This window comes from Parasteatoda tepidariorum, chromosome 6 (assembly GCF_043381705.1).
Source record: "Parasteatoda tepidariorum isolate YZ-2023 chromosome 6, CAS_Ptep_4.0, whole genome shotgun sequence".
Taxonomy (NCBI): domain Eukaryota; kingdom Metazoa; phylum Arthropoda; class Arachnida; order Araneae; family Theridiidae; genus Parasteatoda; species Parasteatoda tepidariorum.
Genome location: NC_092209.1, coordinates 82,352,094 through 82,366,434, shown reverse-complemented (window position 1 = coordinate 82,366,434; position 14,341 = coordinate 82,352,094). Strand labels below are relative to the sequence as shown.

At 28.9% G+C, this 14,341-nt stretch overlaps 2 protein-coding genes across 6 annotated transcripts in view; one reads left to right on the top strand and one right to left on the bottom strand.

Annotated features, from left to right (window-relative positions):
* LOC107450009 (activating signal cointegrator 1 complex subunit 2) overlaps positions 1–5,529 on the bottom strand; it is a 32,879-nt gene extending 27,350 nt beyond the window's left edge. Inside the window, exons 1-4 of one of the 4 annotated variants that reach the window (XM_016065711.4) lie at positions 5,418–5,529; positions 3,684–3,764; positions 1,936–2,096; positions 1,539–1,610 (exon numbers count right to left, since the gene is read on the bottom strand). In XM_016065711.4, the coding sequence (XP_015921197.1) occupies positions 1,539–1,610; positions 1,936–2,096; positions 3,684–3,764; positions 5,418–5,450 (347 nt within the window). In that variant the 5' untranslated portion in view covers positions 5,451–5,529. Of the gene's footprint in view, positions 1–1,538; positions 1,611–1,935; positions 2,097–3,683; positions 3,765–5,060 lie in introns of all 4 variants that reach the window. The other 3 variants (XM_043043556.2, XM_071181655.1, XM_071181654.1) reach the window with 3 other exon arrangements.
* Positions 5,530–6,942: 1,413 nt separating this feature from the next.
* LOC107449992 (uncharacterized) overlaps positions 6,943–14,341 on the top strand; it is a 40,126-nt gene continuing 32,727 nt past the window's right edge. For both annotated transcript variants that reach the window (XR_011636891.1, XM_016065687.4), the window contains exons 1-3: positions 6,943–7,496; positions 11,418–11,548; positions 13,069–13,342. Coding sequence is in view for 1 of the 2 variants with exons in the window: in XM_016065687.4 (XP_015921173.1) it covers positions 7,421–7,496; positions 11,418–11,548; positions 13,069–13,342 (481 nt within the window). In the remaining variant the exon portion in view is untranslated. The remainder of the gene's footprint in view (positions 7,497–11,417; positions 11,549–13,068; positions 13,343–14,341) is intronic.

Here is a 14,341-nt window from a genome sequence, read left to right as displayed (position 1 = left end):
GAAGGTTTATTATGATTCTTTTCATCGTCTGCTTCACTCAAACATCTTATTAATTTTTCAATTTCAGTTATATTCAACAAAAATCCATCAACTACACTATCAATCTACACTAACTGTCCATTTAAAAAATTTTCATAACAGAAAGAGAAACTTTTAAACTTACAATAAGATGCACTTGCAATTGTAAATTATGAGCAATACCATTGAGTTAATCCTCGATTGTTGTATTATCATAATCATTAACAATATTTAAAATTCTGAATTTTCGACAGGTTGAGAATGTAGTGTATGTTCATAATCACATTTTTTCTTAGCATTCATGTGACATCTTCTGTAATTATAATGAGTATACAATATTTTGTCCTTGTGAGATTCAATTCATGTAATATTTTATCCAGACACCATTGTGAATGGAAAAAACTTGATTTTTGAATCAGGAAATTTTGAATTTGAACTTGATTTCGAAAATTTTATTATTATGTTATCTCGCAGCTTGTTCATGCTATTTCATTTATTGGCTTAAAGCTGTGTGCAAAAAACTACTTATTTCATAAATTATTTAAATTTTCCTTTCTTACAGGGTATCTGCTACATTTTAAATTTTTCAATTCATGACTAATTCCATGAATTTTTTATGACTTAACGAAGTTAATGTTTTCTTCAACAAAAGCACAACAATAAATTTAAAAATGCATTTGAAATGATAGGTATAAGCAAAACTGTCATTCTCTGCATCTTCATATTTATAGATTTTAAATTTAAAAAAACAGAGAAAAGAAAGAGTAAAAGCAATAAAATAGCTAAAAAAAATACAAAAGCAATTTTTTTTTTCCCTTTTTTTTCTCTCAGAATTATAATCTAATGATACTTTTCTTGTTCATCAGAAAGAAAAGAAATACTATAGATTTTTCTGCTCTCATTTCGGAATTAAAAAAAATTTTGCCTCTGACTGGCTTGCTTCAGCTAGAATTTTAAATTGATAAAATAAAAAAAAATAACAATAAAAATTGTGAAACCACAAAAGTTTATAAGATAATCGTTCTAGAAATGATGTTTTTTCTTCCATTTTTTGAAGAGAAAAACCCATAATTTTTAAAGAATAGGATAAAAACATTTTATATTTTAATAAAATATGAATGAGTGGGGATTTTGTTACAAACTCAGATATTCAGAACACCATGAAATTGGGGGAGGGAGTAAATTCCATTTCAAAAATTAGAATTTTCGGTAACCTAAATCTATGATTTTCCATGATTTTTTTGAAAAAAATAGTTAAAATCATGACATTTCATGACAAATTTTGTTCAATACTGAAATTCATGACTTTCATTGATTTTTCGTGACTTTCCTGGTGTGTGGATACCCTGTTTTTAATGCATTTATATCCTGGAAGACTCTCAAATTAGAGCTTTTCCAGGTTATTTTATAAGATAATGAATATTAATAAAATTAAAATCATTTATAAAAAAAACGACTTGAGTAACACAGAATGATAAAGGGAAATCACAACAAGTCATGAATAAAAAAATAATAAATACCTTGGTGCTTGTGACAAATAAGATTCCAAACACCGATGAAGGTTTTCATCGTATACAATCTGAGACCAAAATCTACAAGATGAAGGAAAAGTTGTTTAGAACATTTATTTTATGCAAACAAAAGTAAAATAGTACTTCTCATGTGCATTACAAAAGTAAAATTTTGTTAGTCTAAAGTAAGAACTCCTCTAGCCATTTGTCTGAAAATTTTTTTTTTTTGATGATTAAGCTGCAGCCAAATTAAAAATATGTACGTAAATAACAAAAAAATAGGTTCATAGAAAAAAAGTACCAGCACATTGTAAAATAAAAACCAAAATGGATACATTTTTATTAAGTAGATAATTTAGTTAAAATTTTCAAAAACAAACAAACAAAAATTGACAGACTAGACTACCTGTGGTATGGTAATTTAAGCAACCAATGAAGGTCTTCTTCTATGAACACCATATATTCCAACCATTCTTCCTCGTCTGGGCTCAATTTTTCACTATTCAAATCACTTTGAGGAGGAGCTCTGAAGTTAACATAATATCGACTTTCCATAAAACCTATATGCTGGGGGAGAAAAAATAAAACTAAATAACAGTTATCAGAAAATTGTAGAAAATTAAAAGAACTCAGTTAAAACAAAAAGAAAATTGCAAATTGTAGTTGAACCTTGATTACTTGCCTCGTGTCAAAGAAAAAAAGTTTTTACTTCCAAATATATGAATATATGAAAAAATAATTAAAATCATGCATTTCATGACAAATTTTGTTCAATACAGAAATTCATAATTTTGCATCACTTTCCAGGTGTGCGGATACCCTGATCATACTTTATTCTTCCTAATTCAGTGGAGGACTAACCAGATTGCTTTTGATTTGGCACCAAAAAAACACTTTTATTAAAAAAATTACATTTAAGACTAGACAATATAAGAAATTTTGTGGTATAATACCAGTTAGGCATCTTGATATAGTGATATAATATATAAGTTTGAATATTGTTAGCACCTAATACACATTAAGTCAAGCTTGAATCAAGGTAAGAAATTGAAATATTTTATTATGCTTATTATGGAATATTTAATTTGGTAAGAAAAATGCAATAAAAACACCCATTCCTATTTGTTGGGGGAACACGCTAATTATTTCCTTTATCGCATATTGCAAAGCATCATCACATTAAAAAAATAATTAAATATCATGAAATATATAACAGTAATTACTTAAAAACAGATCGACAACAAAAACATGTGAATCAGACTCTTCAGAAAGGGGTTACTCAAATGCATATTTCGTTCCAAGATATGATTGTTGTAATAAATAATATTGTATAAAAAATATTGGGTTTTAAAAACTATGTGAAAATCAAAAGCAATAACTGCCAAAAAAATTGATAGAACCATTGGCGTAAAAAGTAAATGATCAAATGCGCAATTCGAATTTCCCATATTGCTTGAAATACATTGAGATATATTGAATGAGTACATATTGAAATATATCGGGATACCTAAAATCAAAGTCAATAACTGCCGAAAATACAATCAAAATCAATTTACGATAACGGCATAAATTGAGCGCTTCAAAATGTGATTATTTATATGCGCAATTCAAATTTATGCGTACATTTCTGCAGAAAAGCAAACCAAATTTTTTTACTTTCCAAAAGAAAAATCTTTCAGCAAGAACTTCTGCAAAGTTCTGTGAAAATGTAGCAGCAATTCTGCCTAGGCCTAAAATTATTTGTGTTTACAACTGGCTGTGTGATTCGTGACCTTATCTGCTTTTCAGATAACTCTTTCTAGGGATATGAAATTTCCACCAAAAGTCAGCCAGACTTTTTTTTTAGGACAGAGTTAATAGAGTAATTTTTAAATAGTTTATCTGGAATTTTACAGATTAAATGTAAGTCACATTTGTAATAACATAATTCCCTCACAATAAACATACTTTTTTTAAAAAAAAATTTCTGTTTAAAACACTCGGGATATTGTTAAATAACGGCTTGCAATAAATGAGTTTTGAATGTTTAAAAAATTCTTCAAATTTAAACAGATTATGTTATTTGCCTTTTAATCACTCATAATGATTATACTTACTATATATATATATATAAATTATAAAAATGATTATAAATTCAAAAATATAATATCTTACGATTCCTGAGACTTTGGTTTGAATTCCATGTTTGCTACAAACCTCAATTTCAGATTTGTCTAGAGGTGTGAATTCATTAATCTGAAAAAAAAAAAAAAAGGCAAATCATTTCAATCAAAGAATATTAAAATAACTTGCATCAATACCTTACATCCAATAATTATAACAAAATAAAAAAAATTGAAATATCCGATTATTTTTCATTAAATTTGATTAAATTCATTTCATTTAAATAAAAATTGCAAAACCATAAAAATATTTCAAATTTGATACATAACTTTAAATTTCGGGTATAGATTTGAAGTATGCTTGTCGATAAGAAAAATAAGCCCAGCACTAAAAGCCGCCCTCCATAACTGTCTTAAAAAGATATAAAATTATAAAAAGAATAATTTTTTAAGTTGTTCTCTGTGGTAGTATTTTCACAATCTAGTTCTGCCTTCTCAAGAGAATCAAATAGTTAACCATTTCGTACTGTAAGTTTTGTTTAAGACAATGAGTTTAAAATTTGTAGTAAAATCTTAATTTTTTAAAAATTTTTACCATTAAACTGGGAAGACAATTTTCATATTAATCAATATAATAACTGATTTTTTTTTTCTTCTTAAAAATTATAATTTCCATTATAAAAGTTGACCTGGTACATAAATCTAACACCATAACAAAATGTCTGATTGTGTAATTGTAAAACTTCTGATTCTATGTAATATAACTTTGGGCCACCTTGTATTACAGTTAGAATTTCGGGGGACATTTCCGTATCGTGATCTGTCGTGCCATCTACAATCGCCAAGGTGATAAATAGATTTTAAATTTGAATTTTTTTTAAAAAAAAAAATATGTAGATACTTGCCCGGGGGTGGCTATGAGTAATTATTTTTTGAGTTAGTCTTTTTTTGTAATGTTTTTTTTAGTTACTCGCGAGTCACTGCTCGGAAGTTTCTAAAACTTGGCGATTATTCAGCCGCAGATCACGATACGGAAATCTCCCTGAATTTTGAGAGACAGATCTATGACCTATAAACAAAATCTCACAATCAATTTTAACTTTTGATTGAATTTAATGCTCATTAAGGCTATAAGGAGAGAATTTTGTGATAAGAAGGGCCCTAAAAACAAATCAGCCAAGATGCTCCTAGTTTAAATAGGTAAATAATTTAACTGGGATTTTATTTTAGAAGATTTCTATATTGGTATATTTATTTCAACTTTTGCAAGTTATCCTTTGGAGATGGTTGTAGGCGCAGATAGATGCATACAACAATTTCCTAACATATAATTTAGAAGCTAAGTGTAAAATAAAAATAGATTTGGGTTTTCCTAAGACAACGAAACTTTTTACAGTATCAAGGTTCTACATAAATAATTTATTTTTACATTTACAAAATAAATACTTCTGAGGCAGCCCAATTTAAGTTTTTTACATCCACGTTTGTCTCTTCTCATGAAATTCTTTTATTTAAATTTTTTTCCTTTTCTTTAATTTTTCTTCTCCTTTTTTACCACGTAATACTACTGCTGCTTGACTGAAATTTGGAGTAAAATGCAATATTCAGATACTTTATTTAAAATACAGAATAGAACACTGAACTATGAACTGAATGTTCATAGAGGATGAAAAATGATAGATACAAAAAGACAAATAAAATAAGACAACAACACGACAAATTATTAATGCAAGCAAATTCATTCACATGTTTATTAAATAAATGTCAAGTTAATTTCTTTCCTTACCGAGTCTACCGAATTTCTTTTCGAACATGCCATACTTCAGAAAAATCCAAACCAAAACAAATCTTATTTACCTTATTTTTGCCGGTGGTTCTCTCTAATCTCAACAGATGGCAGCACAATAGAGAGCAAGTTCCAATATTCGCACTGGTGACACCAGAATACTACCGAATGGTGCGAATTTCTTACACCAGTGCACCGCACCAGTTGTTTCTTTATTCAAAACCCGGCGACAATGAAAAAACAGTTTTTCGGTTTACCTTTTTTTTTGTGATTTATCTCATTACTGGCGTAAAAAAAAAATTTCTGTAGAAAGTGCTTAGTTCTAAAAGAAGAGTTCTCATATGGAATTATAGAAAATAGTTTATTTTGTATTAAAAAAATTCCTTGGTGTTTCTGGTTAAAAGTATTTGATTGCGAAAGTATTAGTTGATTTTAGTATTATGCTTGAAAGCTTATCTTTTTTTTTAAATTTTACTATTATTATTATTTATATATGTAGAGAAAACATGTAAAAAACTGCAGAATAATAAAAAAAAGAAAAGAATAAGAGAAAAAAAAAGAATAAAATGAATTACTTAAAAAGAAAAAAAATTTAATGAAAATCCGGGGAAAAAAGATGCAATCTCTTTCAGATTACACGATTATATCCACAAAAAGGAGTGCTTCCTAATATTGCATCAATATATCCAAAGTAAAATATAAAAATATATCAATACAGTAGTGTGAGGAGCACTTAAAATTTTTTTGTTGCTAGATATGTGGTATAAATTATTGTAATCTGGTAATCTTTTTACGAAAATATTTTAAATCATTCTTGAAAATTTTCCCGTTCATGTGAGTTCATTTGAATTCGCTACTCGCTTTATAGATTTCGTTTCATGTTTTGTTTTGTTTTTTCTTTACATTTTATTTTCAATATTTTACATGATATTTATTAGTTGATGTGTTCCATTCTATTTTGCTTCAAATTTTTCTTGAGTGCTCCTCACATATTTGTTTGACCTACAGTCCCCCTTTTAGGAACCCTATTGAGCCAATTTTGAACCCAACTGGAGCTGAGGTAAAATTGTTGCTGGGTAAAAGTCGCCACGACGATTGGAAAAGGTAACCCGTTTTCCATGGCTACCTTCACTTCCTCTTGTGGTTTCTTTTTATCTGTGGTCCCGCAGTGGACTGATCGTTAAGACACGGTTCCCAGCAGATCACCGAAGTCAAGCATCACTGGCTGCGGTCAGTGAGCGGGTGGGTGACCACTTGGATCAGCCTGCTCAGGGACTGAGGGTGTGCGGTATTGGTCCTCGTTAAACTGCTATACCGAGAAGACCTCAACTTCGCGTGTAGGTCGTCGGGCTACCGAAGCGGGGATGCCATCCCTTCTGCAGGGGATCAAAATTGTGATGGAATGCCTTCGAATCATCCGCAGGGATGTCTCCCAGACCGTCGCCAATAGCCCATTGTGCAGCTCTAGTGCGACGTAAATGAACTACTACTACTACTTTTTGTCTGTGGAAATATGTCTTGGTGCAGAACTTTTTTCCAGAACCACGAGTTCGGCATCACCTATAAAAGCTCTTAAGAAAAGCCTCAGTATGAATGTAGGCAAAATTTATCAAAACTTCTGTTTTGTATTTTGTCGTGATTAGTAACCAGTAACGAAGGTGATACAGTATTTTAATCAACAAGCAGGTGTTTATATGATGTCAATATATTGATATGCAGTCGTATTTCAGTCTCGATAATGGCTAAAATTAAAACAAAATAGAATACAACTTTTAAAAAATGTAAACATCCAGATGTATGTCTTTAAGGGATACATTTTTCTCTTGCTGTTTACATTTGTGTACATTCAAGTACTGACATTTAAAGAAGTAGACCAAATTGATTCAGCGAGTAAATAATATTCCTCGTGATGTGTTTGTAGTTATACCTTCAACATGATCAAGATTCTTAATATTGTTTATTTCTGCTTTATTTTTGGAGTTATTTACAAAGGAGTTTAAACAATGAATTCGAAAGTAATATCGCTAATATTTTGTCTGTGCAGTCTGCATGTTTGTTGTTGTTTTCCTCTTTCTGGTGGTAGGTAGACATATTTTGTGAATATATTTCTATTTTATGGACTATCTTCATAGTTTATCAGTTAAACAAATAATTAGTATTTCAAGTGTTATAATTTTGTTTACACATTAAGTGAGATCATCTATATTTTATATGTCTTATAGAGTACCTCCATAGTTTATCAATGAAGCAAATAATCAGTATCATGGTATTATAAATATGTAGTCACATTAGATGAATTGATCTGTATTTTACATATTTTCTGGAGTACCTTCATACTTTATCCGTGAAACAAATAATCGGTGTAATTTTTGAAAGGTATCAATACATTACGTGAATTTATTTCTATTTCACGTATTTTATAAATTTATCTCTATTTCACGTATTTTATGAATTTATTATACCTTCATAGTTAATTATTCACAATTTATCAATATCAGGTGTTATAAATGTGTAGACAAAACCCATTAAGTGTATTTATTTATACTTTGTGGAGTTACTTCACAGTTTATTAGGGACACAAATATCAGAGTTCACCCTAAAAAAATTTCACATTATAGGCAAATACTATAAAGCATAGAATCAGACAGTTATTCCAAAATTACTTTACCTTAAAGGAAATTTGTGACTTTGCAAGTAATGTTTTCTTAATCGAATGTTACTCATTATAGTGTAATGTTTTTTCGTTACCATGAGAGTGCTAGGTGTTTTCTCAGGTGCTTGAGCTCTACATTTTTGAATGCTTATGTGCTCTTACTATTTTATACATCCTATAGGCAATTAAGAAGCTTGTTGCCTTATAAACAGTGGCAGGCTAATATATATATGTATAAAATAATATGTTTATAATAATTTAAGATCAAATATGAAGGAGAATTAATCAGATTTAATTGCTTTTTTAATAAATAACTCGGCTGTGAATTAATTGTAATTTTTGGACGAACTAATGATTTTGTTAGTATTTTTGTAATCTTCCGTTTTACAATAAAATTTTTAAATATAAACCATGAAACTTTAAAGTACTTATACATAGTAAATTTTCTTTTTTTAGTTTTCAGATCCCCAATTGCAATTAAAATAAATCTGATTCCACTACATTATCATTATTTGTTAATCAGAATTTTTTCAAAGAGTTGAATCTTTTTAAAATACTTCAAAATCAGGAATTCAAATTTATCAGAGCAACACTTGTGAGTGTTTGGGTTTGCCAGAGTCTTGAGCTGTTTTGTTTTTTTAGACTGGGCCCAGTTGGAAAAATCCACTAAGTTTGTTTTTTATTTTATATTTTACCAGTTTGATTTTTATTTCTAATCCATTTCCGTTAATACAATTATCAAACTAATTTGTTCTTAGAAATTTTTGGTTGATTGTTTTATGTAAGTGGAAATTGTTAACTCTGTACATAAAAAATGCATGGAGTGAAAGATACTTCTTTAGTGTTCCTAGATGAACTGCATACCGTAAAAGGTTTACCTAACAATCAAAAATATTTAAGAATGAAGCTACAACTTAATTCGATGAAAAACTATAATTTAATTAAGTATATGATTAGTAACAACGGTGTAGAACTGAAATAGCCTATTTGGTAGGGCACTTGACTCACGCTTGTGAGAGCGGGAGTTCGAATCCAATCGGCGAAAACTTCCCGTGAAGTAAATGGTGACTGGCGCATGTTAAATCTGATGGGTCACTAAGTCCTCCATGTTTCCATAACAAATTATTCCTGCGGGGGTACTAAATTGGAGATTGATCGTTCTCTGGGTCAGGTCAAGATTATGATTTTTGGATAAAGGAATGGGTCTGCCCTATATGCAAAAGTTGAAATCCTTGGTCAAAGATGGCGCCACTGGAAAACAAGAACAATTGTACCCCCTCTGCCTTAATGGCTAACGACAACAATAGCAACGGCGTAAAGGTAGTGAGTATCTGAAGGGAAAATTAGAAATTTACTTTATTTACAACATAACAAAATGATAATGTTAAAAGATTTACCACTGACTAACGAGCATTTAATTGGAGGGAAGTAGATACCTTTTATCTACAATAACGCTTTTCTGCAGTAAGATCAACCAAATGAGGAGAAATTCAAAATAAGTACTTATTTATTAAACAAGGTCTCGGACCAGACAAGGTTGACTCAGCTTTTCACCCCTTTAGTGGGTGGATAAATGAGTACCAAGCATGCTTGGGAACTAAACACTGAGGGTTTCTCGTTTGGCTGACCACCTAATCGGAACATCTGCTCTTGCACTCCAGAGCCCAAGGTCAAGAAAACTGAGATAGGCGCAGTAGGCCATGGCCCTCTATCTGTCGCACCTAGGAGTTTAGTATTAAACAAGGCAATTTTGTTATTTTAGATGTAAAAAGTTGGAGATTTAGCAATATTAACTTTTAATGTGATAAGTTTAGTTTTCAATTAGTTACAGGCTGTTGAAGGGCAATATAATCTGAAATTTTTAGTCACATTGAGTGACTTTAAAAAAAAATTTTTTTTTATTTTTATTAATTTATATTGATATTGAAAAGTGAGGTAAATAATCATTAGAGTAGATTATATAAAGATAGGTCCTGTTGCTAAAGTATCTAGAATTATTGCACATTCTGATTTTTACGAAAATTCTCATAAGACATTTTAGATATTTTTTGTCAGACACAAAAATTCATAATTATTTGTTTTGAGTAAATCAGTTTGATTTCTCAAGAACTATTCGCCTAATCCTTTTAGGTTCCTAATCTATTTTGATTCATGCAGGTCACTTTGCAGGTGAAAAAATTTTCAACGCCCACTTTATGTTAAAACAACAACAATAATAACATGAAATAAATAATAAGTGGTTTTTCATATTTTATGTCTTTTAATAGTTTTGTTATGATATACTTTTAAAACCATTCCTTAAAGTTATTTAAATTTACCTATTATGACTAAATTATTACATTGGATATGATCATTTTCTATGAATTATGAAAAATGTGAAATAAATGTTGTTTACTAATGTTATCAGCTTGACATGCTATCCATTGCTTGTATTTTTAGTGCAGCTGTTACTTAGTGAAACATATTTCAAAATTAAATCAGATAAATAAGTGTTATAAATATAAATTATAAACAATTATATAATATAATTATATAATATAATATAATTATAAACAATTTATAATATAATTATAAACAATTTATAATATAATTATATATATATATAATATAATTATAAACAATTTGATATTCTAAATTATATAGTTTGAAGATGTCAGTATTTTAATATTGTCCTTTTGAATTATTAAACAAAGTAGGAAGTAAATATAAATCATTTTAAAAATACATTAAAATCTTTATAAAGCTGGTTAAAAGTGAGATAAAATTTTAAAAACTATTTAAATATTTTAAAAGTTCTTGAATAATAATTTATATTTTTAGTTTCTTCATTTTTGTAGAAGAATTTCAAGAATCCGCTTAGACATCGTTCAATGTAAAGTGTATATTACGCGTTTTCCTTCTCATCATTGAAAATCATTATTCTTAAAGACAAAAAATTTTACTCCATGACAAATATTATGTGCTAAGTCATAAATGTAAATAGTTCTTTGATACCAAATTAGAAAATGTATGAATTTTAATAGGCACTCAATTTAAATGACCCTCTAGATACAAAATTTTGCCCGCTTAACTTCTTCACTGCCTAGTGGGAAACGATAGCACCTATGTTGAAAACCTATAATTTAAATGTACAAATGCAGTTTTTTCTGACAATGAAATAGTGTTAAATTGCAGTTTTGTATGTAATCAATTTTGTTTGAATTGTCAATTTAAAATTTGCTTCTGTCTCTCTTTAAGTAATTCTTTGGTGTATTTTCCAAATCTAATGCACCAAGTTTTCTTACTGAAATGCTATTTAACCATAAATGCAAGTTCTGTTATTTTAAAATATTGCATTCCTTTATTAGGCCGTTTAGATTTTCCAGACCCTCTCAACTCCATCCCTAGTTACCTGCTGTTTCTCGTTTCTGGAGCATTTTTGATTCTACTTATTTATGCTATGATTGGTTGCGTCTGTTGTCCAAATAAAAGCATAAAGGTAAACATTATTTACTTTTTTTTTGTAAATTATTTTTCTGTTGAGTTATTCAAGAATGTTTGATTCAATAGAAAATAACTTAAGATTCAGATTAAATTTGTTATGTCCGTACCTTAGACTGCATGAAATGGTTAATAATTTTTATTTTTCAGAGCAAAATTGTCTCTCTGAAGTTGAAGTCATTCAGTTGAAAGATGTCAAAATATTTTATTTAAATATTGATTTTTCATAAAACTATTTTCTTACATTCATCAATGCCCTAAGATTCTATTTCTGATTCAATAAAGATAAACTTTTTGCCTAAATCATTTCGTTTGGTTGCTACTTTTTTTAAAAAAAAGATTTAATATTTGCCATAAAAAAAAGTTTTGAAGAATAAATTAATAATTTCGTAACTTATTATTAGGAATGCAATTTTTATAATATTCATGCTCAAATCTGTGCATCCCCTTTAAAAAAAGAAAATTGTAGACTACTTTAAGAATGCATTTAATATTGCCAAAAAGTTTCTTTAACAGAAAAAAAAATTATCTCCAATTTTTATCCTATTCATTAGTATTACTGAATATATTATCTGGAAAGAATTACACACGATTTATTAATAACTGATTTATTTTTAGCTTTTCTTTAGTATGTTTTTATTGAGTTCAATAATTGTTTTTAAAATATCCTAATAAAATGTCAGGTTTTTATAAATATTTAACAAAGTAATATAAGTATACCTATGTTTATATGGATAACAATATTATCTAATTGCTTAGTCTATTATCTAAAGCTAATGTTAGTTTTATCATTCAAAGAATGAATTTGCAATTCTTAACTAATTTGCACCATATTTAATGCACATAGGTTTGAAGTCAAATCAATCTACTTTAAACCTGTTTGCATGCTACAGCCCAAGAAAGAGTTTTCTATCATAGTATTAATCCATCTTATTTCCATGATAGGTTTTCCATCATGAGTCATGTAAGAGGATCCATTAAATATATTTTCATATTGACTTAGTTCCACTTAAACCGTAGATAGTCCCGCTTTTTAATTATTTAAAAGTAGTAGTAAGTCGTTCTTAATATTTTGATAGCTAGCAACTCTATTTAATCCAAAACAAGTTTCATTGGGAGTTAAAGCACATCTTTGTTTATTATTTTCTTTTTTAGCATTATACATTGAGTTAGCACAAGTATAATCAAAATCTTGTAATTTTCTGATATATGAGAGTGACATCACTGAATAAGTAAACCTGTCCAAAACAACAACCCCACACCCCTACTTGAAATAGTTATACCTCATTAATGTAGTCACCGCCACAGGTCCAGGCGAATGGCTAGGGGAGCTCTTACTTTACTCAAATTACACTATTATTGTGAGCAATTTATGTTTTGGATAGTTTTTAGACCCTTTTTTTTTGTTCTTTTATTTAAACGACCTTATATATTGTATGATCTCGAAACTCTTTTTATCTAATTTACATTTTCGTGTTTTTATTACATTCATTATACATAGATTGTATTCTATTTTAGGCATTAAGCTACCAAAATGGTATGCCAATTAACGGATTAAATGAGAATAATTCATCATTTGAGAATCAAACTGAGTTTGCTATTTTCCCACCTCATTCAGCGGTTATTGATATGCAACCGGTTGGTCTGCCAGTTTTTGAAGATAAAATTACTTTTGAGCCTTTGCCAGATATCCTGCCTAGGAAAATATCTAATCAACTAGGAACTGCTTCTTCACGGCCTGCACACTTTAAAAGTTTCTTAAAGAATGCAGTCTCCCTCCATGATTGGTTTGGTAAGTTTTCCACTGCATACTATGCAATATTTTTAGACTGTAGACAATTAGGGCTAATTGATTACTGACTTTTGCTAGTTTTGGAAACATTACTTTGGCACCTGCATACATTATATTTTATCATTTATGTATATATAAAGTCATACCACACTATAATGAATCCAAAATATAATAAAGATTCAATGATCGCATCCAAACTGCCCTTGTGGCAGAATTTTTTCAGGCTTTCTGTGACAAAACTCTCTAGCTCTAATATCTTTCTGCAAGATATTTTCAATAATACCAAAGATGTATGTTACTAATTTAAGGTTACAAAAACAAATTTTTTTTTGATTTGTAATATTTGTTTGATTCTAATATTATCGGCCATATTCTCAAATTTTGTTGGAGGGGGATGTTCTAATTATTTCCTTTATTGCAGTTTACAAATCATCATCACATTAAAGAAATAATTAAATATTGTGAAATCTGTAGTCTGAAATTACGATCATGAACCTGTAATTACTCAAAAACGAATCTACGACAAAATCACGCAAGTTGGACTCTTCAGAAAGGAGTTACTCAAATGCATGTTTCAGTTACTCAAATGCAGATGATTTGATTGTTGTAATAAATAATATCTTATAAAACATATCGGGGTTTTAAAAACTATGTGGAAATCAAAAGCAATAACTGCCAAAAAAAATCGATACAATCATTGCCTTGAAAAGTAAACGATCAATTCAATTTCCCATATTGCCTGAAATACATTGAGATATTAAAAGCCACATGAAATAACTGCCAAAAATATAATAAAAATGGATTTACGATATTGGCATAAATTGAGCATTTCAAAAAGTAGTTGCATTAAATGCGTGATTCAAATCATGCATGTGCATTTCAGCAGAAAAGCAAACCAAAATTTTATGCTTCCCAAAAGAAAAATATTTCTGAAAGAACTCTGTAAAGTTCTGTGACAATGTCGCTGTAATTCTGCCACGAGGCCAACTGCTATTTAAC